The sequence below is a fragment of the Buceros rhinoceros genome, unplaced genomic scaffold (genome assembly GCF_000710305.1).
Source record: "Buceros rhinoceros silvestris isolate BGI_N320 unplaced genomic scaffold, ASM71030v1 scaffold6386, whole genome shotgun sequence".
Classification (NCBI taxonomy): domain Eukaryota; kingdom Metazoa; phylum Chordata; class Aves; order Bucerotiformes; family Bucerotidae; genus Buceros; species Buceros rhinoceros.
In genome coordinates this window covers 57565-78182 of record NW_010419261.1, presented here as the reverse complement: position 1 = coordinate 78182, position 20618 = coordinate 57565, and the positions used below count along the sequence as shown (strand labels likewise).

General features: G+C 37.9%; 1 protein-coding gene across 13 annotated transcripts in view; it reads left to right on the top strand.

Moving 5' to 3' along the window:
* The window catches only part of RIMS1 (regulating synaptic membrane exocytosis 1), a 135244-nt gene that overhangs the window by 68639 nt on the left and 45987 nt on the right, over positions 1 to 20618 (top strand). For 10 of the 13 annotated variants that reach the window (XM_010138840.1, XM_010138838.1, XM_010138842.1 and 7 more), the window contains one exon: positions 4443 to 4609. The exons of 2 other annotated variants lie outside the window; for them this stretch is intronic. In XM_010138840.1, coding sequence (XP_010137142.1) covers positions 4443 to 4609 — 167 coding nt within the window. Of the gene's footprint in view, positions 1 to 4442; positions 4610 to 20116; positions 20148 to 20618 lie in introns of those variants that run through there. One more of the 13 variants, XM_010138846.1, reaches the window with a different exon arrangement.

The following is a 20618-nucleotide window of genomic DNA, read 5'->3' as shown; positions in this document are numbered from 1 at the left end:
TCCTGCAATTCTCTTCTTCTGGTGTTGTTGGGAGATACGCGCTTCCAGTTGGTGGCCACGGGACAACAGTATGAATGTAAAAGTCCACTGTAAAAAATTGAAAGACTTGCATAGCAACTCTGTGTGTTAAAAATAAGGGCTCAGAATAACAGTAGCTGGAAAAAAAATCACAGCTTTTGTTAATTTGGAGTTTCATGCTTCAAGAGCCACATATCAAAGACTTTCTTCACATCAGTAAGAATTAAACATTTGGTGTTTTTACTTGTATGTTTTAAAAGAAGCGAACTTTCCATTTTTGAATCAGTGTCATACAAAAACCAGAAAAACATTGTCAAGCTCTCAACAGCACTCCTGGCTTTTATTTCCCTAGCGCAGGCAGGGGCCTTTCTGTCCTTGCCATTCCAGGGTTATTTCCCTGTGTTTCGCAGAATTGATGGACACTCCTGGAGGCATAGGTTAAAATAATGGACAAGTGTGGTACTCAGCAGAAACAAAATCAGAAATTTTCTGAGGAGTAAATAGGCAATTTGGCATTTAACTTGTAATATCTAACAGATTTGAAAGATTTTTTTCAAGATCTTGTTACAGTTAAATAAGAATACAACTTTAATAATGATGTTTCTTTTTTTGAGAAAATCTCACTGTGAATGTAGAACTTGAACAGTTCTCAAAGGAAAGATAAATAAGATAAACAAGGCTTTAGGTCCTCTATTGCCAAATTGCAGGGTATCAGTGCTATTAAAAACAAAAAACCACCAGCAGTTGGGATAGAAATTTCTATTGAAATCATCTGCAAGAAGCCAGAATTTGTATAATAATTAGAACAGCTCATTTGATATGGGGTTTGCTGACCCAAGAGGTCAACTCAGGTCAGGAGAAGGAGATGTGGTGTCTCTCGGTAGTACTTCCCAAGCATCTAACATGTTAAAAGAATAATAAAATGGGTTTGATAGAGTTTGCAGGAGAGAAGGCTAATGTGCGATCTGAGGACTTTGGCCAGGATGACCAAACATAAACCTTTGTTCATGGTCAAAGGCAAGTTTTCTGATTTGGATTAACTGTGCTTACAGGTTGATTAAAATATTCATATTTTTTCATTATGAAACATATTTTTTTCATCCTGACTCTCTTTAATATTTATCCTAAACATTATTTTTTCTTCTTAACAGATTTTTCTTATTGGGTTAATGTAGATCCAGTATATGGTTACGTAGTTATTGGAAAACATCAACCTACAATATTGTGAATTTCTTTTATACTCTAGTACCTATAGTTTTCTAGCATCATCTTTAGTTTTTAAATACATGGGGAAATGAAATAAAAATTGAAATCACAGCATGGTGAGAACTAAATGGAAAGAGCTCTGCTGAAAATTGTTTTATGCAGAAGTTTTTTTAAAAAAGTACGACCACAACTTCGAGAAAGCAAAGTCTGCTGTTGCAAGAAAAAATATTTTTGGAGAACTCGGTGTTCTTGCAGACTTTTACTCCTTTCCATGGTGAAAGAACATTAAGGACAATGAATTAGTTGTCCTGGACTTCAGATCAAAAAATTTTAAAATTTTCATGTATTTTCTACATGATAATGATTTGGTCCTAGATAGGATGGTCCAACCTATAAGAAATTCTTAAGTACTGAGGACAAATTATACTAGCACATTCTAACACTCTGTACTGTACACAGTGATGTATCTGTTCGCTATATAACACTATGGTGATAGTCATCACTAAAAATATCACCAAAGCAAACCTTCTGCTACTGTCTTTCTTTACCCTCAGAAGATGCTGAAAGAGCCAAGAAAATAAACCAGACAGGTGAAGATTTAGACAGCTCTAATGAAAATGTAATAAGTCATGTCAGGTGGTGCAGTAAAGCTGATGAATGAGGCTTCTAAGACTATAAGACTGTAGTCTACATATAAGACTACACCTAATTTCTGCTAACATAATCTGTGAAAAGTCTTTGAAAGCTGCAGGAGGAGGACTTCAAATAAAAAACAAAAAATGTTTGGTGGACTAACAGAGATTTGGAATAGTGAGAAAGAAATATTAAACGGCCATTAAAGAAATGGCAGCTGCCAGCACGATGTGTCCCTCTTTAACAGAAATGCTGCTTCTTTCCCAAGTATCAGTGTTTGCCCACTGCTTCAGAAAATAAGTATTTTTATTTATTAGAGAAATTATGCTGTGCTGCATATTAAGAAAATATTCCCTTCTGCTTTTCAGAACAATCATCTCACAGGGCTTTGATTCTTTCACTATTTTACCATTTCACAAATATGCCTGGGTTTTTATATATAAAATTCCCTAAATCTTTCAAATCTTTTCCTTCAGTATGGATTGAATCTCTATTGCAGTCGTTAATTATTTATATGCAAAATTAATTCCTTAAATATGTTTTATATTGAAACAATATTTTTTTCAGAGGGACTGCAATTTATGGTCCATTTCTGGGGCATTTCTTCCTCTTTTTGTAATCCCTCTCATTCAGTTTCTCTATCTTCTAGTCTCGGTTTTTTAGTCTCTAGTTTTTCAAGTAGGCATCCTGCAAACTATTGTGTAAACATTTTTAAACAGATGTGTTTTCAACATCAGTTAATGGATTTTGAATAAGTCTACAACATTTGTGATCGTTTCTATTCAGATAGATAACACCAAGTAATTCTGAAAGAGAATCTCCAAATAAATCCTTGCTATAGTGGAAAACATTTTTAAATATTGGAGTTCTTGAGTCCTCTGTGTTACCCACTTTGATAAATCAGAGTTCTGCTGCATCTGTTTCTATGTCAATGCCTGTTAGACATGTTTGGGCTCAAATTCATCATGCTCCAAGTTATTCTGAAGTCATCTGCTGAGCTCCATTTAGTATTTGAAGCTGAAAATTTACCTTTAGTAATCCAGAGCATCCCACACATGTTTTTATTCAGTCAGCTAGTGCAAGCTCCTCACAGAGTATTGCTAAGAGTGTCCTCAATGCAAACTCCTCAGGTCAAACCACAGGTTTTTATTCATAAATTGGTTTGCGTGTTTAATCTTGGCCATGCCTTCCAGGAGCTGTGAATAACCGTGAAACACACACCGAGACAGTAAATTTTATAACCTCCATTTCTCCTACAGATTTCCCTATTTACAGTCAGTGCCTAGTATCATCTTCTTTCCCTCCCGTTCTCTACTCCAGTAACTTCCTCATCTCAGATGTTTTACCAAGAGGTTTCCAAGTGTGCTGTGGACACCTCAAGCATAGTTACTGAAAGGCACCAGAGTGAGACAAGATAAACCTGGCTTGAGGAAAGGATGCCTTATGCATTTATCTGTACAAACCTGAGCTTGTATTTGCCAGGTTTTTAAAGACATGACATTTGCTGACTGACTCGGCCTGTGACCCAGTGCCTAGTTGAACTCTCTAGAGTGTCATGTCAAAAACTACCTAGTCCTCCCATGTATTAATAGCTTTCCCATAATATGCCCTGGGAAGTATATCATTGTTTTAATCGCTTCCCAGCCAAGGGTACCTTGCTCTCTAATGACAGTGGGCTTTAGCTTTGTGAACCTGACAGTGGTTTGATCCTCCTGTCTGTGTGACTGAAGATGTAGGTAAGTGTGACATTGCTAGGATTGAAGCTTCCTTTTATATATGTCTGACTGCTGATGTGGGTAATACAAGCATTATGTAATAGCACTATGGTGTCACAATTGATTTTAACCAGCCAAAGCTTCTGTTGTTAGCAACAGGGAAATAACTTGTACCCCTGTCCGCATATTCCTCCTGCTGTGTCTTCTGTTAATTCTCATACGTGTGCACATATAAAAGCAACTAGATCAGAGGGCTGATCTGCCTGAAAACAAATACTATTTTTGCTGAGTTAGCTTTCTGCCTGACTCGCCCTCTAGTATTACAATGCAAAGAGATATTTTGAGGTAGAAAATGTACTTTTTTCTCTTTCTGATAGAACTTGGGTATTGAAACCAATTCTCAGTGTCAGCTTTAGGTAGCTGTTCATTCATGTTTCATTGAAACTCACACGCAGTTCTCCGGTTCCAAAGTAACTCTGTACAGGTATATCATAGCATATTTTTTAATATTTGAAAAATTGAAAAAAAGAGTTTGTAGCCAAATAGATGGTGTGCATGTGCTTGAGAAGATGTCTTTCAACTGCATAAATATTTCATCATTGAAGTTCCAGTGTACTAAAGAACCCACAGCCTATTTCAATTCCAGTGCTGTAATTTATTTCAAGTGTCTTATTTAGTCCATAAATACCATGTTTGGTTCTTCATTAAACAGGAAGACATTATTGAATATACGTGTTTCTCTGAATTTTATACTGTTGTGTAAGATCTAAAAGCAGGTAGAGAGAATTGTCATACTCACATCTTTTGTTGTCTCAATTTATGTGTTATGTTTTGACGAGACTCCTCACCCTTTCTTTTCTTGATCTCTAGTATAATATACAAACAGATCAGTACAGAAGTTGTGATAACGTCTCTGCCAAATCATCAGATAGTGATGTCAGTGATGTGTCAGCCATTTCCCGAACCAGCAGTGCCTCACGCCTCAGCAGCACAAGTTTTATGTCAGAGCAATCTGAACGCCCACGGGGCAGAATCAGGTGAGTTCTCAGTGCAGCTTCAATTGTACCACACTCCTTCTTTTGTTTAGTGCCAAAATATAGCCAGAAATTATTGAAATTCGATAACCTCAACATAAGAATTTATGAAAAATATTATGCGCATATAATCTGTCTTCCATTGCTAGCCTAAGATGACAGTATTTTTGCAGTTGTGCAACTGCGAAAATACAACAGAAAACAAACTTCCCATGAGATGACATATTAATGTATTTGCGGCAAGTGGAACTTGACCAAACACTGTCATTCATTGCTGGCTGTGAATCAGTGCAATCTATATGCCAATAAGGTATTACAGCAGAAGTATTACTAGATTTTTTTGTCTAAAGAATTTTCTTTCATAAAAGCTGTTCTTCTTTCTATCTATTAGTTTCCCTACCTACCTGCTTTTATTTTGCTGTTTTCATGAGTATGATAAATTACTAGATTTGAAACAAGTATTTATGTAGTAATTTTGATATCTCTGGTTCACAAGTAGTTTAATTCATTTGGATTATCAATAATCAAATATGTCATCCTTAATAATAAACTACTCTCAGTTTAGTACTTTTTAGATACACAGATTGGTTCCTGTCTTCATTTAACTTGATTGCAAAAATCCCACCAGCTATAATGGCTGTAGGGTTGGCTCGGTAGTCTATAATTACATCTACCATTCTCTGAACTCTCAAAAATTTGACTTTAAGCATTATAAGCCGCAACTATAGGAACTATGAAAATAATTATTCCTATGGGGGAAATCAGTCTGATAAAAGTCTGGATGGCATTTAGTACTTGAGAACACTTCTAGAAAGACTTACTATCCAAGAAGTTCAGCTGTAGGCGTTTTGATCTGTTCATGCCAAGTGAATGGTCTGTATGTATGAGCTAGCTCAACCTCGATTTTCTGTTAAGGAAAGACCATGAGGGTATTCAAAGTCATGTTTCAGACTGGTTAAATTATAACCTGACAGCTGCAGTAATCCACAATCCATCAGGACACTGCAGTGGAACTGTACATGTATTCAAGTGTTTACAGTTACTTCAGTTCATGTTTTTAAATGCTGCTTTTCATTGTGTCCTAGCTTTTCAGTATTTGTCTCTTACAGAGGGCTTTCGTCATACCAAAATACCTGTATTTTCTGGGCAGTGAATTTTCTCAACTAGGCCCTGTCACGGTATCTTTGGCAGGTTGAACAGTTTTTTTTTCCCCATAAATATCTCCTTGAACAGATTTCATCAGAAGTGCTCCTTGGGTTCAGAATGTCTGATCACAAATACCAGGACCAGGAGAACCAGTAACCTCACGTGAGACTGGAAAGGGGGCGACTTAGGGTCAAATCCTTGCTCTCGTTCAGCCTCTCCCATTCTAATGAGTAGCAGAGCACCTAGGGTACAGGATTAGCCACCCTAGTGTACAAACTCAAGTGTCTGCAATAGGAGCTTCAGTTCAGCTTCACTGTAGGTCTCTAAAGTAAATGTAAATAGAATTCAGATGCCTTCCCTTTCTGATACTGGCCACAGAATCCATACCTCAGAGAAGAGACACTTTATGCATGATTCCTTTCATTTTCTCTAAATACAGGTAGTACTTCTGTAGTGAACAAAATGTATAGTAATAATATGCAGTGCAGTTCATTCTGTAATATGAGGAAGAAATTAACAGATTCATAAATTACTCGTAACTTTCAAAATTTTTCTTCTAATTTGGCAGTGGTTTTGCTCCCCTGAAACACCTGTTAAAATAAGTGGGACATGCCTAATGTACTATCTTTGCAATTAGCCTATTTCAACCATTAAGTGCAGTGGGGTAAAATTTGAAATAATTTTGATGTTATGTTGGAAAACATTGTATCCAGCAGATTGACATCGATTGTTCCAAATCTTCCATTTGAGATGTCTGCACCTATTTTTTATTGATTGCCTATCATCGCTATAAAATGTCAAAGTCATTAGAGACCTGAAAAATGTTGTATCACAGGAATTAGATATCAAGAGAGGTCCAAATGAAAAGAAGTTGAGTGTTGAAGAGAAGAAAAGGAGAAGGCATTTTGCCGATGTCTGAGCCAAAGACAGCTTCCTATCCTCCTGTGTCTGCACTGGTACCTCTGTCACATGGTCTTTAGTCAATTCTTTGTGCAGCTTACTTGCTTACATGGAAAAGAAGAGTTAATTTGGAGAAAAATGGTTGATTGTATTATGAACAACTTTTTCAGAATGAGATTCATGATGTTTAATTTTAGTCTTAAAGACTATATATCTATGGTGGAATTCATGTAAAAATTAGTTTTTTGTTAAATTATTTGTCTAACTTCCCTAAATCTCCGTTAAAAAGAAGTGATCTTGGTTGGGTCACCTTATCATTAGCTAGAGGTCAAAAACAGGTGAATTATCCATTTCTAGCATTAACTTTTGAAGGAACCCTAGATGACTAGTTTAGATTGGCTGCCCTAGTTTTAGGTATCTAAAATAAAGTGAAATGTTCTTTCTCTTAGTTACTAATGTTTCTTTAAGTTAAAGAAATTAGAAAAGTGAAGTTCAAGTTTGATTAGTGAGTTGAAGTTTAGATATTACTTCTGCCTCCAAGTAACCTGATGTTAACATATATCAGGCAGGATGGGGTGCGATGGTCTAGCAGGAGGGGCAGGAAAAGAGCATTTTTTTGACCTACTGTCTTCTGTCTTCCTGAAACTACATGTCCACCATCATCTTCATTTGGAAGTGTGTCAGCTCAGTGGCCATGGCAAGTATGTGAGTGTAATGTTAGGTTTAAAGGCAAAGTTTGTTGAACTGCCTTTTCTATGCATCTGCTTTTGTCCTCCAGGTACCTTGTGGAGGTGAGAGCTATGAAGAACCTAGTAAGCATATAGAAAGTCAAAGGAGGTGGCCCAATTTTATCCATCTCACTAAACAAAGTCATTTGACTAATATCTTTAGGTGCCTTTCATATCCAGAAGAAAAATACACAAATTCAGAATACACAAGCAAGATTCCTGGTTCGCATCACCTTTGGAAAGAGTTTCTCTGTCTCTTTCTCCTTTGAGTAGAGCAAAATGAATCCTAGGGCTATTTACCAGCAAGCTGAGTTAATTAAATTGAGAAATGTGACAGAAGAGATACTCCAGAGTTCAGATTAGTAACCTGAAGTGAAACTGTGCTCCTCAAACATTTCTACATAAACTAAAAACCGCTGGTTAGTTACTCATATTAAGAGTATTCATATTCTGAATGTGAAGTGTGCCAGCTTAAGACAGCAGCAGTTGTAGTTAATGTGAGTTAAAAAAAGCAAATGTTTGTGCTGGTTTTGTGCAAAATATCATTGCTTCTAAACGTCAGAAGGACTGAAGTTTCAGGTCATAGTGAGTGTAGTTTGTATCCACTAGCTTCACCAGCAGTTATCCCAGCACGAACAGCTTCCTCACATTTTCTCCCAAATCCTAATGGGTAAAAGATCCTTAAAAAAATTAGCTAATGCCTTTTCCCCGTCAATCCAGGCAGAATCAATGTCTCTCTCTTCTCCCTCAGTTTTGAAGATTTGAGATTCTATCATTTTGGACAGTGTATTGTGTATTATCCTATGCTTGTAAATAGTTATTTCTTTATTCAAGCAGTAAAAACTCTAAAATGTGGAATCTCTTGTGGCTCTAAAGTCTGTGGGTATTAGCTATAAGTGTAGAACAATTCATGGGGATTTTTGGCAATTTCTAATTTTAATGAGTAACTCCTTCAGTTACATTACTCAGATTACACTGTGCTTTTAATAATGTACAGCATGTGTAGAATGAAACACTATCTAAACAGCAAGGGTAAAACCAGTTGATGTAGAACAGCACAGAAATACTGTGAATCTTATTTGAATAGCTAGATAACACTCTACCTATTCTTTGGGTTAGAGCTCCCAAATTTAAAGTTTTCTTGTATTAGGAAACTTGAGCATGTTGAAGAAGTTAGTAACAGAGAGAATGAAAACAATCTTCCCTTTCCTTTAATTAATAACAAAACTGTGTCTAAACCTTTTAAGACAGAAGAATAATTTAATTCATACAGTGTATTTGTAATTAAATTACCTGGCAGAAAACTGTGACATAGCATGCATGGAAAACACTGTGAGTTAATCTTCAATCTAGAGACATTGTTAACACTTTTAATAGGGTGGGAATTAGGAGTGGTGCAAGTTCTAAGTATAAGTATATAAAATAGCTTCTTAATTTCTAATTCATTTAGCATTTTCAGGTGAATGTTATAACAAATGGCATAGTCTGCATATGAAATTATTCCAAACATTTTTCTTGTACCATCTAGTGGAAGTGCTTTCCACTTATAGTGGAAGTGCAGGCAGATATCAGGAATTTTAGATCTGGAAACAAAATGTTCTGGTGCTTTTGACTTGAATCAGAATCAGATTTGTGAATTTGACTTGCCGTAGCATGTGGAGTTGGCGTGTATTTCGTGACTGAAGTCAGATTACCAGTCCTGCTTTGTGGAGGTTTGCTTTCACCAGTCATGATCTTTATGCATTCATAATACAGTTGAGCAATACTTTGTGCTTGTCATTGCTACAGATGTTACAGTAGATGACTCAGGAACATTTCTCACATCCTAAATGAAGCAGAAGAAATTTTTCACAATCTAATGCAAATGATTGATAAGTAAGAATCCATGTTAAATACGGGATGATTAATCAGCACCATATGGACTTTAACATCAAAGAAAGGCGTGCTCACTTCATTAAAAATTATGCCCGCTGATGTTGTTGCATCATTTTTTAATAGGGGCCTACTTACTAAGCTTCTTGGTGATACCAAATAGGGAGCTGTCATGCATATTAAAGGTGAGCTGGAGACTTCTGTATTGGAGAACGTAGCATGTTGGCTACCATAAGGTGTTTCACTTAAATCTGATTGAGCAAAATCTGCTGAATATGTGAAAGCCTAGATAACTGCTTTAAAGGTGAATTTCTCTCAATGTATCTGTATTTCAACAAATTGCGTCTGCCTTAGGAGTATCACTGTTACTCCTAATTTTAAATTTGAAAACCACATCTTCATTAAGAATTATATTTAGTCCCTTAATAAATATTTTCTATAATTACATATGTGCCATATATTAGTCTTGTTTTACATGCTTTGCTTATAAGTTTAACTGAAATATTTTAAAAGACCTAAACAAAGAAAGAGGATAATATAATGAGTTCTAACAGTGGTATTAAGCCAGTCCTAGTTTATTTCATCTATTATACCATACCACTGAATGACTTGCATCACAAACTCATATATGCTACTAAGGATTCAGGTATGTTCTTATTACATTACTGAAGGAAAAGAACTTTTTTTTGGTTCATACTGTTAGACTCTGTCTTACAAACCCTTTCATCCCCAATTTCCAGCATAGCACATACAACCTGCATGTAGCAGTTGTTCTTTCAGTACACTAGAACTTCAGTGAGGGTACACTTTAGCTTTGTAGTAGGAATGATGGAGGGGGGAAATGACAACACATTATCAAGTGAGGAAGTACTTGATGGCTTGATAAGCAAAGGGTGCAGGGTGATGGAGACAGACAGGGCCTCATAATCAATAAAATAGAGCAGGAAGAAGCCCACCGTAAGTCTATCCACATGAATATGATATGCCTGAGAGGAGAGCATTTGCAGAAGCTCTCATACCTTTTCTGGGAGATCAGCAGAACTGGAGGCTCTCTGAATAGTCTATGCTCGAATACATGGTGAACAAACAAGAAATTGGAGGTATGTTGTGGAGCTGCAGACCTGTGATCTCATCATGATCACAGAGACATGGTGGGATAGCTCACATGACTGGACTGCTGCAGTCCATCTAAGCACAGGACAGAAGGGCAAGGAAGGGGTGTTGTCCTTTATGTGAGAGTGGAGAGTACATGGGGATCTTTATCTAGAGATAGGTGATGAGCCATCTGAGAGTTTATGTGTCAGGATTAGAGGGCCAACCAATCATGATGTTGTGGGTGTCTGCTATGGACTTCCTTATCAGAAAGAAGTAGTAGACAAAATCTTCTTCCAACAACTGGAAGATTCACATTCAGGCTCTGGTTTTCTTGGGCAACTTAAACCATCCTGATGTCTGCCATTTGAGCAATGCAGTAGGACACAAGCAATCCATGAGTGTTCTTCAGTACATTGATAACCAGAGTGCAAGTCTGCAGGGAGGACTCAGCAGAGGGTGATCAGACTGGAGAACATTTATGCAAACTGGACATATACATGTCACTGACATGGGACAAGATGCACCCGTGAGTACTAAATGATGTCCTGATGTCACTGCAAAGCCACTCAATAATCTTTGGAACATCCTGGCAACCAGGGGATAGTCTTGAAGACTGGAAGAAAGAGATTGTCACTCTATCTTCAAGGAGAACAAGGGGGATCTGGTGAACAGTAGAGCTGTCAGCCTCAGCTCAAGCCCTGGGAAGGTGATGGAGCAAATGACACTGGAAAACATTTCCACAGAAAAGAGAGTAATTGTGAATTGTCAGCAGGAATTTACAAAGGGGAAATCATATCGGACCAGCCTGGTAGCTTCCTTCGTTAGCCGGCTTGCTTGGTCAGTGAGAGAACAGCAGATGTTCTTTATCTTAAGTAGGGCTTCCAGCACTCTTTTTCAAAAATGTTCATAGACAAACTGTGGAAGTACAGCCTAGGTAAGTGAACAGTGAGGCAGAACACTGAGTGAACACTGCCTCAGAGGGCTGTGGTCTGTGGCACAGGCTCTGAGAGTTTTGGTCTGTGACACTAAGTCCAGCTGGAGGCAAATCATTAGTGCTATACACATGGGGTCAATATTGTGGCAGTACTGTTTAAAATCTTCATTAGTGACTGGAATGATGGGTTAGAGTGCATCCTTGACAGGTTTGCAGACAAGAGAAAAGTGATAGGAATGGTTGACAGACTAGGTGGATGCAACACTATTCAGAGGGACCCTGGCAGAATTGACAAATGGGCCAATAGGAACTTCATAAAGTTCAATGAGGGAAATGTCAAATCCTACGTGTGTGGAGGAGTAACTCCATGTACACACTGGGACCTCACAGCTAGAAAGCTGTGAAAGACCCTAGGATCCTTGTGGACACTTAAGTTGAACCTGAGCCAGCAATGCCTCCTAAAAAAACCCAACATCCTGGGCTGCATTAGGAAGACTGTTGCCAGCAGGCTGAGGAATGTGATCCTTCTCCTCTAATGAGACATACCTGGAGTGCCGAGTCCAGTTCTGAGCTCCTCAGTGCAAGAAACACAAACCTACTGGAGCCAGTCCAGCAAAAGGCCATGAAGATGAGGAAGGAGTTGGAACGCCTGTCGTACAAGCAAAGGCCAAGAGAATTGGGATGATTCAGCCTGGAGGAGAGAAGGCTCAGGAGATCTTATAAATGAGCATAAATGCTTGATGAGAGAGAGTAAAGAAGACAGAGCCAGAATCTTCTCAGTGAAAGGATGAGAGGCAATGGGCACAAACTGAAATAATGGAAATCCCGTTTAAACACAAGAAAACCCTTCTTTCTGCAAAATGTATTGAACAGTGGGACAGGTGGCTCAGAGATGTTGTTCATTCTCAATACCTGGAAATATCCAAAACCCAAGCGGATATGGCCCTGAGCAACCTGCTTTTATTGACCCTGCATTGAGCAGGAGGGTTGGACTAAGCAATCTCCAACGATGTCCTCCAATCTCAACTATTCTGTGATTTTGTGAATAACGTATTGGGTGAGTATGCTGTATCTGGAAATTACTTATAATTCAAGTCAGATTGGGGTTGAAGCTAAATGAAAGTAAAATATTTATAGAAAGCAAAGTAGGACACAATTAATATGTGTGAAACAATATAGGTGACAGAAATGAAAAATTGTTTCATCTGTATTTAAGTCCCAAATTCGTTCTCCCATTTCCACGTCACCTGTCGTAGATGCTGACCCTTGACCTCACTCACATGCATACATTTGAATGAATACATCAAAGTTGCATTCATCAAAGTCCATCCTCCACAATCATAGCACACTAGATTTTATCGTCCATCCTTTCCTCGGGGTTTCCTTACAGTTCCTTTCAGGTTCAGGTCTTATTCCACACATGCATGCACAGCAGTGTTGATTCTTAACCACCTGAGGAGCCTGCTTCTCAACCCTGTGGTTTTTTATTTAGTTCTCTGAGTGTGCATGCACACACTTTAATATACATGTACTTCAGAAATGCAAATGACCCTTTGGCCAATTAGGTTATCTCCTGCCTTCCACTCTGCTGTTATCAAATCATTATCACACTTACAGAAGGAATAGTGACTTTCCTACCTGTTGAGACAGTGTGTAAATGTTACAAGGAAACTTCTGCCTGTGGTAAAATTATCCTTTTTATATCGAGTTCTAAAATTGACTTGGTATCATGAGTAGCGTTAAAACTTACTTCTGGCTTGTTGTGACAACCCAGTAAGATGGTAATCAACCACTTTGAGCTGATAAATAACCTTGTAGTAACCAATCCTCAGGCTAATCTTTAATGGATACCTAAGCAGACTGGACATAAGCAGATCTCCAGGAATGTTTCATTAAACCTCAGTTTTATTAGGTGAGACGTGGAAGCATTTGGTCATAATGCAGTCCTATTTTATAATAGGTGCCAATTCTCCCTACATCTGTTATGCCCTGTGTATAAGAACATAGGGCTGGAAGATACCTCTCTGGAGTCACGGAACGTAGCCTCCGCCATCACAAAGAACAGAGTCACATTCATGTACTTCCAGGATCCATCTTCAACCTAATTGGTTGCTTTTGCACTCACTTATTCAGAAGGTTTTTCCAAGTCTAATTTCTTTGATGCTTCAGAAATTTCTTTCAGTTACAGGGTGCATTTATTCACAAGTAGTTTAAACACATTGTTCATGTTTGTACCTGTGCCAATATAGACATCCTATTTAGATAGGTTTTTCGTCCCTTTTATTTACTCCCTGGAATATCAGAGCAAGCAATCATAGCTCAATGGTTTAACTAGCAGTTGTTTTACTCTGTTACATATTGCATCCTTTTGGTTTTGTTGGTCATCCCAGCAGCCCTTTTCTGCCTGTTTCCAGTTTGAATGAAACCTTTTTGAATTCGTGTCATCAGTACTGTAAATGAGGTCTCCTGCACAGTCCTAATTCTGTAGATGATGTCTCCTGCACAATGTCATTAATTCTGCCTTAACCAACATGTAGAAAAATGCATTTGCTTTTTACTTATAAGTAATACTTGGTTGTGCTGGTTGTATAGCAATTGGCCAAAATGGTCAAAAACTGCGTCAGAAGCTGTACCTATGGAGGCATAGCTACACTGGATGGTTTCCTCAGTTCTGCTTCTCCTTGAATACCAAGTGTGCATGAAGAGGTAGCTGATATCAGTGTGGACCCAGGGCACAGTGTTCTCTTCAGCACCCTGCTTCTCACCTTTCCTCTGCAGATTCTCCTTGCTACTTCAACGGGGGGGGATCTGAGAAACTTAGGTCTTTTTTCTATCCCCTTAGATATCCCCTCTCACTACTGGTGTTCTGTATAAATATAAATATTATTCTAGTTGTGCAAGATGCTATCAGCCCAGATTCTTGTCCGACAAAGGAGGTATTGTCGTGCACTTGGAAGCATGGTGGTTCCTCATTCTAGGGTTTTGTGGGCCTTAAGTGTGTCATACCAGAAGACGCAGTAGATTAGTCTTGTATACTGTATGCGCTGTAGCACTGCCAAACATGAAAAAGACCCATCTTTTTACTTGCATACCTCCTGCATGCCTAGTTGTATGCCATCAGGTGTTACTGATCACAGTGTTCTTGCAGTGCGCTCATCTGGGTCTCTTTCTCAGTAGAAGTAGACTTTAGCAATATATGAAGGGCTAGATCGCAGCAATTACAAACGTCCACGCCTCCACAACAGCAGTGAGGCAATATCAGACTGCATCACGTTGACATGTGGTCCTTAACTGGCATTTTCTAAAGGGTGTTTCCTGCTTTTGTGGTTAAATTCTGCCACACGCAGCATTTCAAAACATCACTATGGAAGCTCTGTTCCAGATTTCTCAGGCCTAAAGCACTCCACAGTCAATTACATAGCTGTGGCAGTACCAGAAATCATGAACTCTGCTGAAAATAGATTCACATATAGATCAATTCAGCCTTTCTTTTCTGAAATTGTAACTTGAGATTATTAGAGGTTGTCACATTTCTAAAGAATCTTGGGCTAAGTTCTCCTTTGCTATTCATATTCCATATTATATCTGCTTTAAAGCGTGCATAGCCCTTACAAATTCATAGATGGCTGCAATTGTAATTTATCAGCTTTTGTGGATCATGATTTTTAATGGTCAAAACCGTGAAAGAGTTCCAAATTTATTTTTAAAATTATGTCTCTGCAAATCTAGCTTAACTGAAGAGTATTTCCTAACTGGAATATTTCTTTCTTGTGACAATTTGTAGATCCTGCAGTTTGCAGGTACAAATTTTTTTAAGGTTTCTAGGCTTTATTTATGTATGGAATCCTTCATTTTCTATGTAAAATTAAATCCCTCCTTTCTTAGAAAAAAATATGAGATACTAGAACTAGACTGTAATGATTAAAGTAATTCATGCCTTTATAATTTATAATGCAATAATATATTTCTTTTGTGCTTAAATGTACAAATAACAGAAATATCAGAAATAAGTGGTTCTTCCTTCTAATTTTAATAATTAAATCATACTGATTTTTATAGCTATTACAGTTCATAATCAAATTTGAAGCCTCGCACTTTAACCTACAAGGTTAAACCTTCTGGGTTTTGAGTTACAATTCAGTAAGCTGTAACTGGAAAACTGTAATGTTTGTAAGTACGTGTCTCTCAACTTCCTAGGAATTAAATATCTATTTTCTAGCTTCAGTGTGTAGCAACTTCATTTTATTATACTGTTTTCTGTTTCATTATAGTCATCCAGTACTAGATGACTTCTAAAGGCCAAGGTTTTTTAACCTGTGTAATTTCTCAATAATATATTGAGTGGAACCGAATTCTTTAAAGTCAGATAAAAATTTACTTTTTTCTTTTCCTGACCCTGATTCCAATGTATCTCCTTCTAGTGGGGACAATGCACAGTGTTCCCCAGGCTGAAATTTATTGAATAGCTTTCTGTTTCTAGAACCTCCTGTGGTTCCTTTTTTTTTGCCTTAGGCTGGTGGGGGGATTTTTGTTGCTTCTAAGCAGAAGAGAGAATTACCTTAAACTGCTTCATCTTAAAGAAAATAATATTGCTAATCTTCATTTCCTCCCTGGAAGCACTGAGCTAGTATCTGCATCATTTTTTGTCATGGCCAAAAAATAAATAATGCAAGTAATGTAAGAGAGATTTCACCGTAGTTTGATTCTTCTTTTTTACCTAGTTAACTTCCACAGAAATCCAGGATTGTACTCTATGTCTGATCCAGAGGCAGTAACAGAGCTCAAAGGCATAGAATTTTTATTTCTTTTATGCTCTTTCTGGTTTAACTTCATAGGCTCTTAGAATTTAGAGTAAGGAAGGAGAAAGTTTTGCAGAGGCCGACCAGACATTCAGCTCAGAGAGCCACCAAAACAGAAACACTATGAGTTAACTAATGGTCCAGTTTGACCCAGTGATGAGGCCAGCTTCCTCTTCATGGAAAGAAAGGAGGTTTTGGGTTGAGGCACTATTACAGAGCTCAAATTGCTGGGATTGCCTGGTGCACTGGATCCCAAAATGTCTGATATAATATCTGATATAAATGTCACTATATATATTGTCAGTGAACATCACCAAGGGATAGCCAGCAGAGCACGGTGGTTGGTTCTTTGTTGGAAGATCTTTCTTCATGCTGTTTGCTTTTGTATTTTTTGTCTGCTGTTTGTATTTTTCAAAGCATAGGATGCTTTAAAATCATCAGTGTAACTTATCCACTCCACAGCTGCTAATCAAACTTCTAGATTCAATCACCCTTTCTGTAGGCTTTCCACATTTAGAATGCTCATTTTCACTGTGTTGCATCCACGAGTATGTGTGTGTGTCCCTGGATCGTGTTTACATTAGTGCTGTGCTTACGAGTGCTAGCTAAAACATGGAGGCTTCATAAAAAAATAAATCAAACTTAACTCAGCTTTAATGTTTATCACAGTGAAAAGACCATGCATGCAAGATATTCTGGAACAACTTAATTAGTGGAGTCTCACAATCTAGCAGCCCACACTGCAGTCACCTCCCTGTGCCACTGTATCTCCATGATCTTCCCCTACCCAGAGTGGCCAGACCAAAGAGAACAGATAAGGACTGAGATCATAGAGCAGTCTTTCTTCAGCAGGGCATTTAATTTAATGTATCTCTTATCTGCCTTGCTATCAGACTTCACACAGCTTGTAAAATCTTGGTATTTTCAACTCCTTCCCAATGGATCTGTTCTAGCTGAAATTCACCACCATGAACCAGTAAGGTTCAGAAGCTGTCAGAAGAAGCTGTCAGGATTGCACAAAGAACACAGAAAACAAGGCTAAAAGCTGAGAAATTTCGTATCTGAGTTAAAAAACAAAGTTCACTGATTTTTATTAGGAAAAAATAATTTGGTTTTCAGAGGAGAGTGTGACAAATAGCACTTGAAACTCTGTAACAGGTCTGTACTCAAGATACTGATACATTTTTACAAGCATTAGTAAACTCTTTATGAATATTTAAAACAATATGCTCTGGAAAACATTAGCATAATGATAAATTTAAGTCAAGCTTTAATAAAGCTTACTGGTTCATGATTTTATTTACAAGCTGGAGTTTGACTATTATGTGTGCTTAACAAGCTGGTAACCTTTATTCAGCTTCCCCCAGAGGGGCTACTGATACTTGTAAATACAGAGAGGTCTTTTAAACAGTTCGCTACTCTTCATTTGTTTATGAAAAGTTCAAGCTGATGGAAAACTTGTCAGTCTCCAGAGTAACTGTGTGGAGTAGTAGTGGTATGACTGCTACTTTGCTTAAAATACAACAATTTAAAATTGAGAAATATGGATGTAAGGCTAGAATGTCAAATTGACTTGAAAGAGAATGCAGTTTTAATACAGTGCAAAATGCAACTTGTGGCTAATGCTGATTCCCTAGCAGGGTTAGTAAAGAGTAAGCGCTTCACAGATGTGGGCAGCTTTGTTCTCAGTGTCATCAGATCTGAGAAATGACGGAACATCTTTTTAAAACTTTAGGACGGTGATAGTGTTCATTCCCTCAAAGAAATAGTATTTGTGCCGCAAAAAGCTAGATCAAGACTTTTAGGCAAAGTCACAGGGATAAAGCCTTTCTAGGAACCTTTTCATCACTGGGCAGCTTTAAGACTTGGTTGTCTCGTCTGTATTCCCGGCTGTCTGAGAAGTATGGTTGTAAAATTGTTCCTCATCTAAATGATCCTCTGTTGGCAATAGAAAACCTACCACATTGTAGTTGGTCAGAGTTTGTTAAAAAAGTGGGAAGTATGTAGCTGAGGACAGATAACCCAAACCATAACACAGCGTAAGAAACTCTGGTGGAAACAGACAGTGGAAAGAAAAGGAGGGGATCTTTCCACCAACTCTAGCACTGTCATCCTGCCTATTCTGGATACATCCCTGCTTCTGGATATTCCCTGACATAGTATCTGAAAATGTTTGCTGTATAATGCAGCATGGTTCCCTTTTTTGGAGTGCCTGGTTCAACCATGTAGTGCCTACCCAGCTATTCATATACGACACCTTTATCCCAGCATATTACCTTAAGTCAGCAACTTGCTATGCCTGCACCAGGAGTCCTGCCTTTCAGGGCACACCACCACTAAGTGCAGCTCTGTGCCTTCTCCCTCCAGAGCTGGTTTGTTCACAGGAAGCTTTCGACCCCTGTGTCGCTTCATGTCTTTGTATCAAGAGTGTCTCCACAGAATAGTTACCATATGGACTGTTTTCTTTTGAAACGAGTTCTGGAAGAGAGTGTGTAGTAATTTGGTTTCAGAGTGATCTTTGCATTAGTTTGTGATTTTATGATTAGTCTCCATGCCTCCAAATAATGTAGCTTATGAGTAGATGGAAGAGAAATTCAAGCACAATAAAGTTATCAGAGAACAGTGAAGATACGTTTCAGTTTATCAATAAAATTTACTTAGAGATCGAAAGTCAGAAAACTACAATTTTAACAATTTGGCTGGCTAAGCAATGCAGTACGCTCACTGAAATTGGTAATGACTAGAAGTGGAAGAAGGACCAGCAAATTGCCTTGAACAGCTGTGAGAATAAGGAACAACTTAACAGTTCTGATTGGTTAAGTTTATGACTGTTCACTCTTCAGTTCTTGATATATTAGAATGAAATGTATTTTTACAGAAATTCATCTGATTGATGAAAAATGTAGCCTAAAATGGAAAGAAAAACCCATCACTTTATGGCTCTTAGATTGATGTTAATATTCTTAAAAACTCGGGAGAAAAACAGCAGGATTTTTGTTTGCATATATGCATAAATATTCCACCAGCTCTACTGCTTATATGTATATGTTTTAATGATATAAAGCACCAAATTTGTGTTTATGTGATATAAAAAATGCTTACTAAAGGAAAGTTCCACAAAATTCATATTAAAGGAATATGAAGAGTGCAAAGCTAAGTGCTGAAAGATAGGAAATACTAGAACTGAGCCTGCTTGTGTAAACCTGACCTTTTTGTGTGTAGGCATACTAATTTGTTTCACATTTCTCTCCATGGAGTTTGCCTCTATCAGTGCATGGTACGGGCCTGTCCCAGGGTTATGTGAAGACAGCACACATACAGAGTTGGTCATCTTTAAAACTCAAATTCTCTTTGTTTAGAAAATGTTTAGAAACTTGTTTAGAAAATAAGGGGGGGGGTGTAGAAAGAGAAGGATGGTATTCTGGCTCAGCTGGTTAATCAGTGCTCTGGGAAGTTAATCTTCAGGTCTCTGACTCATAACTTTTACAGTTAACAAGTCACTTTGAACTTGTCTTCATTGGTGATCATATGCAGCCCGTTGCATGTGACTTTATTCTGGCTTGATGCTGTGGATTCAGTCCCTTCATCGTGAGGAAAGTTTGGAGCAAAAATGCTTCTTTAATGTTCTGGATTAAGCTAGTTACATAGTAAAAGACGGCACAGTTTATATGATTGCTGGGTTCACCATGCAAAATGGAGTGAATGGCACGTGAAAAAGCAGTGCGCTTTCACTGCAAAAGTGAGAGGATAGTGAATGTTTTGTTGCTGCAAAAGGTAAATTGACCATCTCATGGGAGGATCCTAATATAATAAATATTTGTGCTTATATGTTGGAAAGGCTTTCCATCAGTCTCAGGAATTTTTAGGAACCATTTTGCTTTCAGAAAGGGCTATGAAAAGAGTTTATTCTCCAAGTTTTCCATATTCTTTTCCTCCTTCAGCATTATCATGAGCCAGTCTCTTTCCTTCCAGGAATTATTGTCCATCTCACTTTTTTTGAGCTCCAAACAGATAACTTTGTCTTGCATCATGCCTGATGGCCAACAGGGAAGATGCAGCCTCCCTACGTCCTGGACAGTCCAGCTAACTTTCCCAAATACAGAGTAGCCAAGAGAAGCAAGTCCTGGGAAATACTGAATATCCACCTTTAGCCTTGAGGTGAAATAGTAATATTCATGACATGTACAATCTGTTTAGCAATAGGAGCAGTGAGTGCAACCCAGCTTTGTACTAGAAAGCCTTCAGGTATCTTAACCGTTGATCTGACTGAAGTCTCTTAACATGAGAGTTATGACTTAAACATATTGTTTTACTAAATTTACGGATACTCGAATAGGAAACTGTTTGTGCTGAATAGAAGGATTATCTTATTGGCATCTTTCAGACACCAGCCATAAGTATTTCTCAAAGCAAAGTCAACTTATTTTTTTGTTTATTATGCAACAGTGCAATATAGATATTTTTTTTTCCTTTCAAATCCTTCAAAAGGACCAGACAATCTGTCATGGTATTTCAGCTGGAATGCAAAATAACTAAAA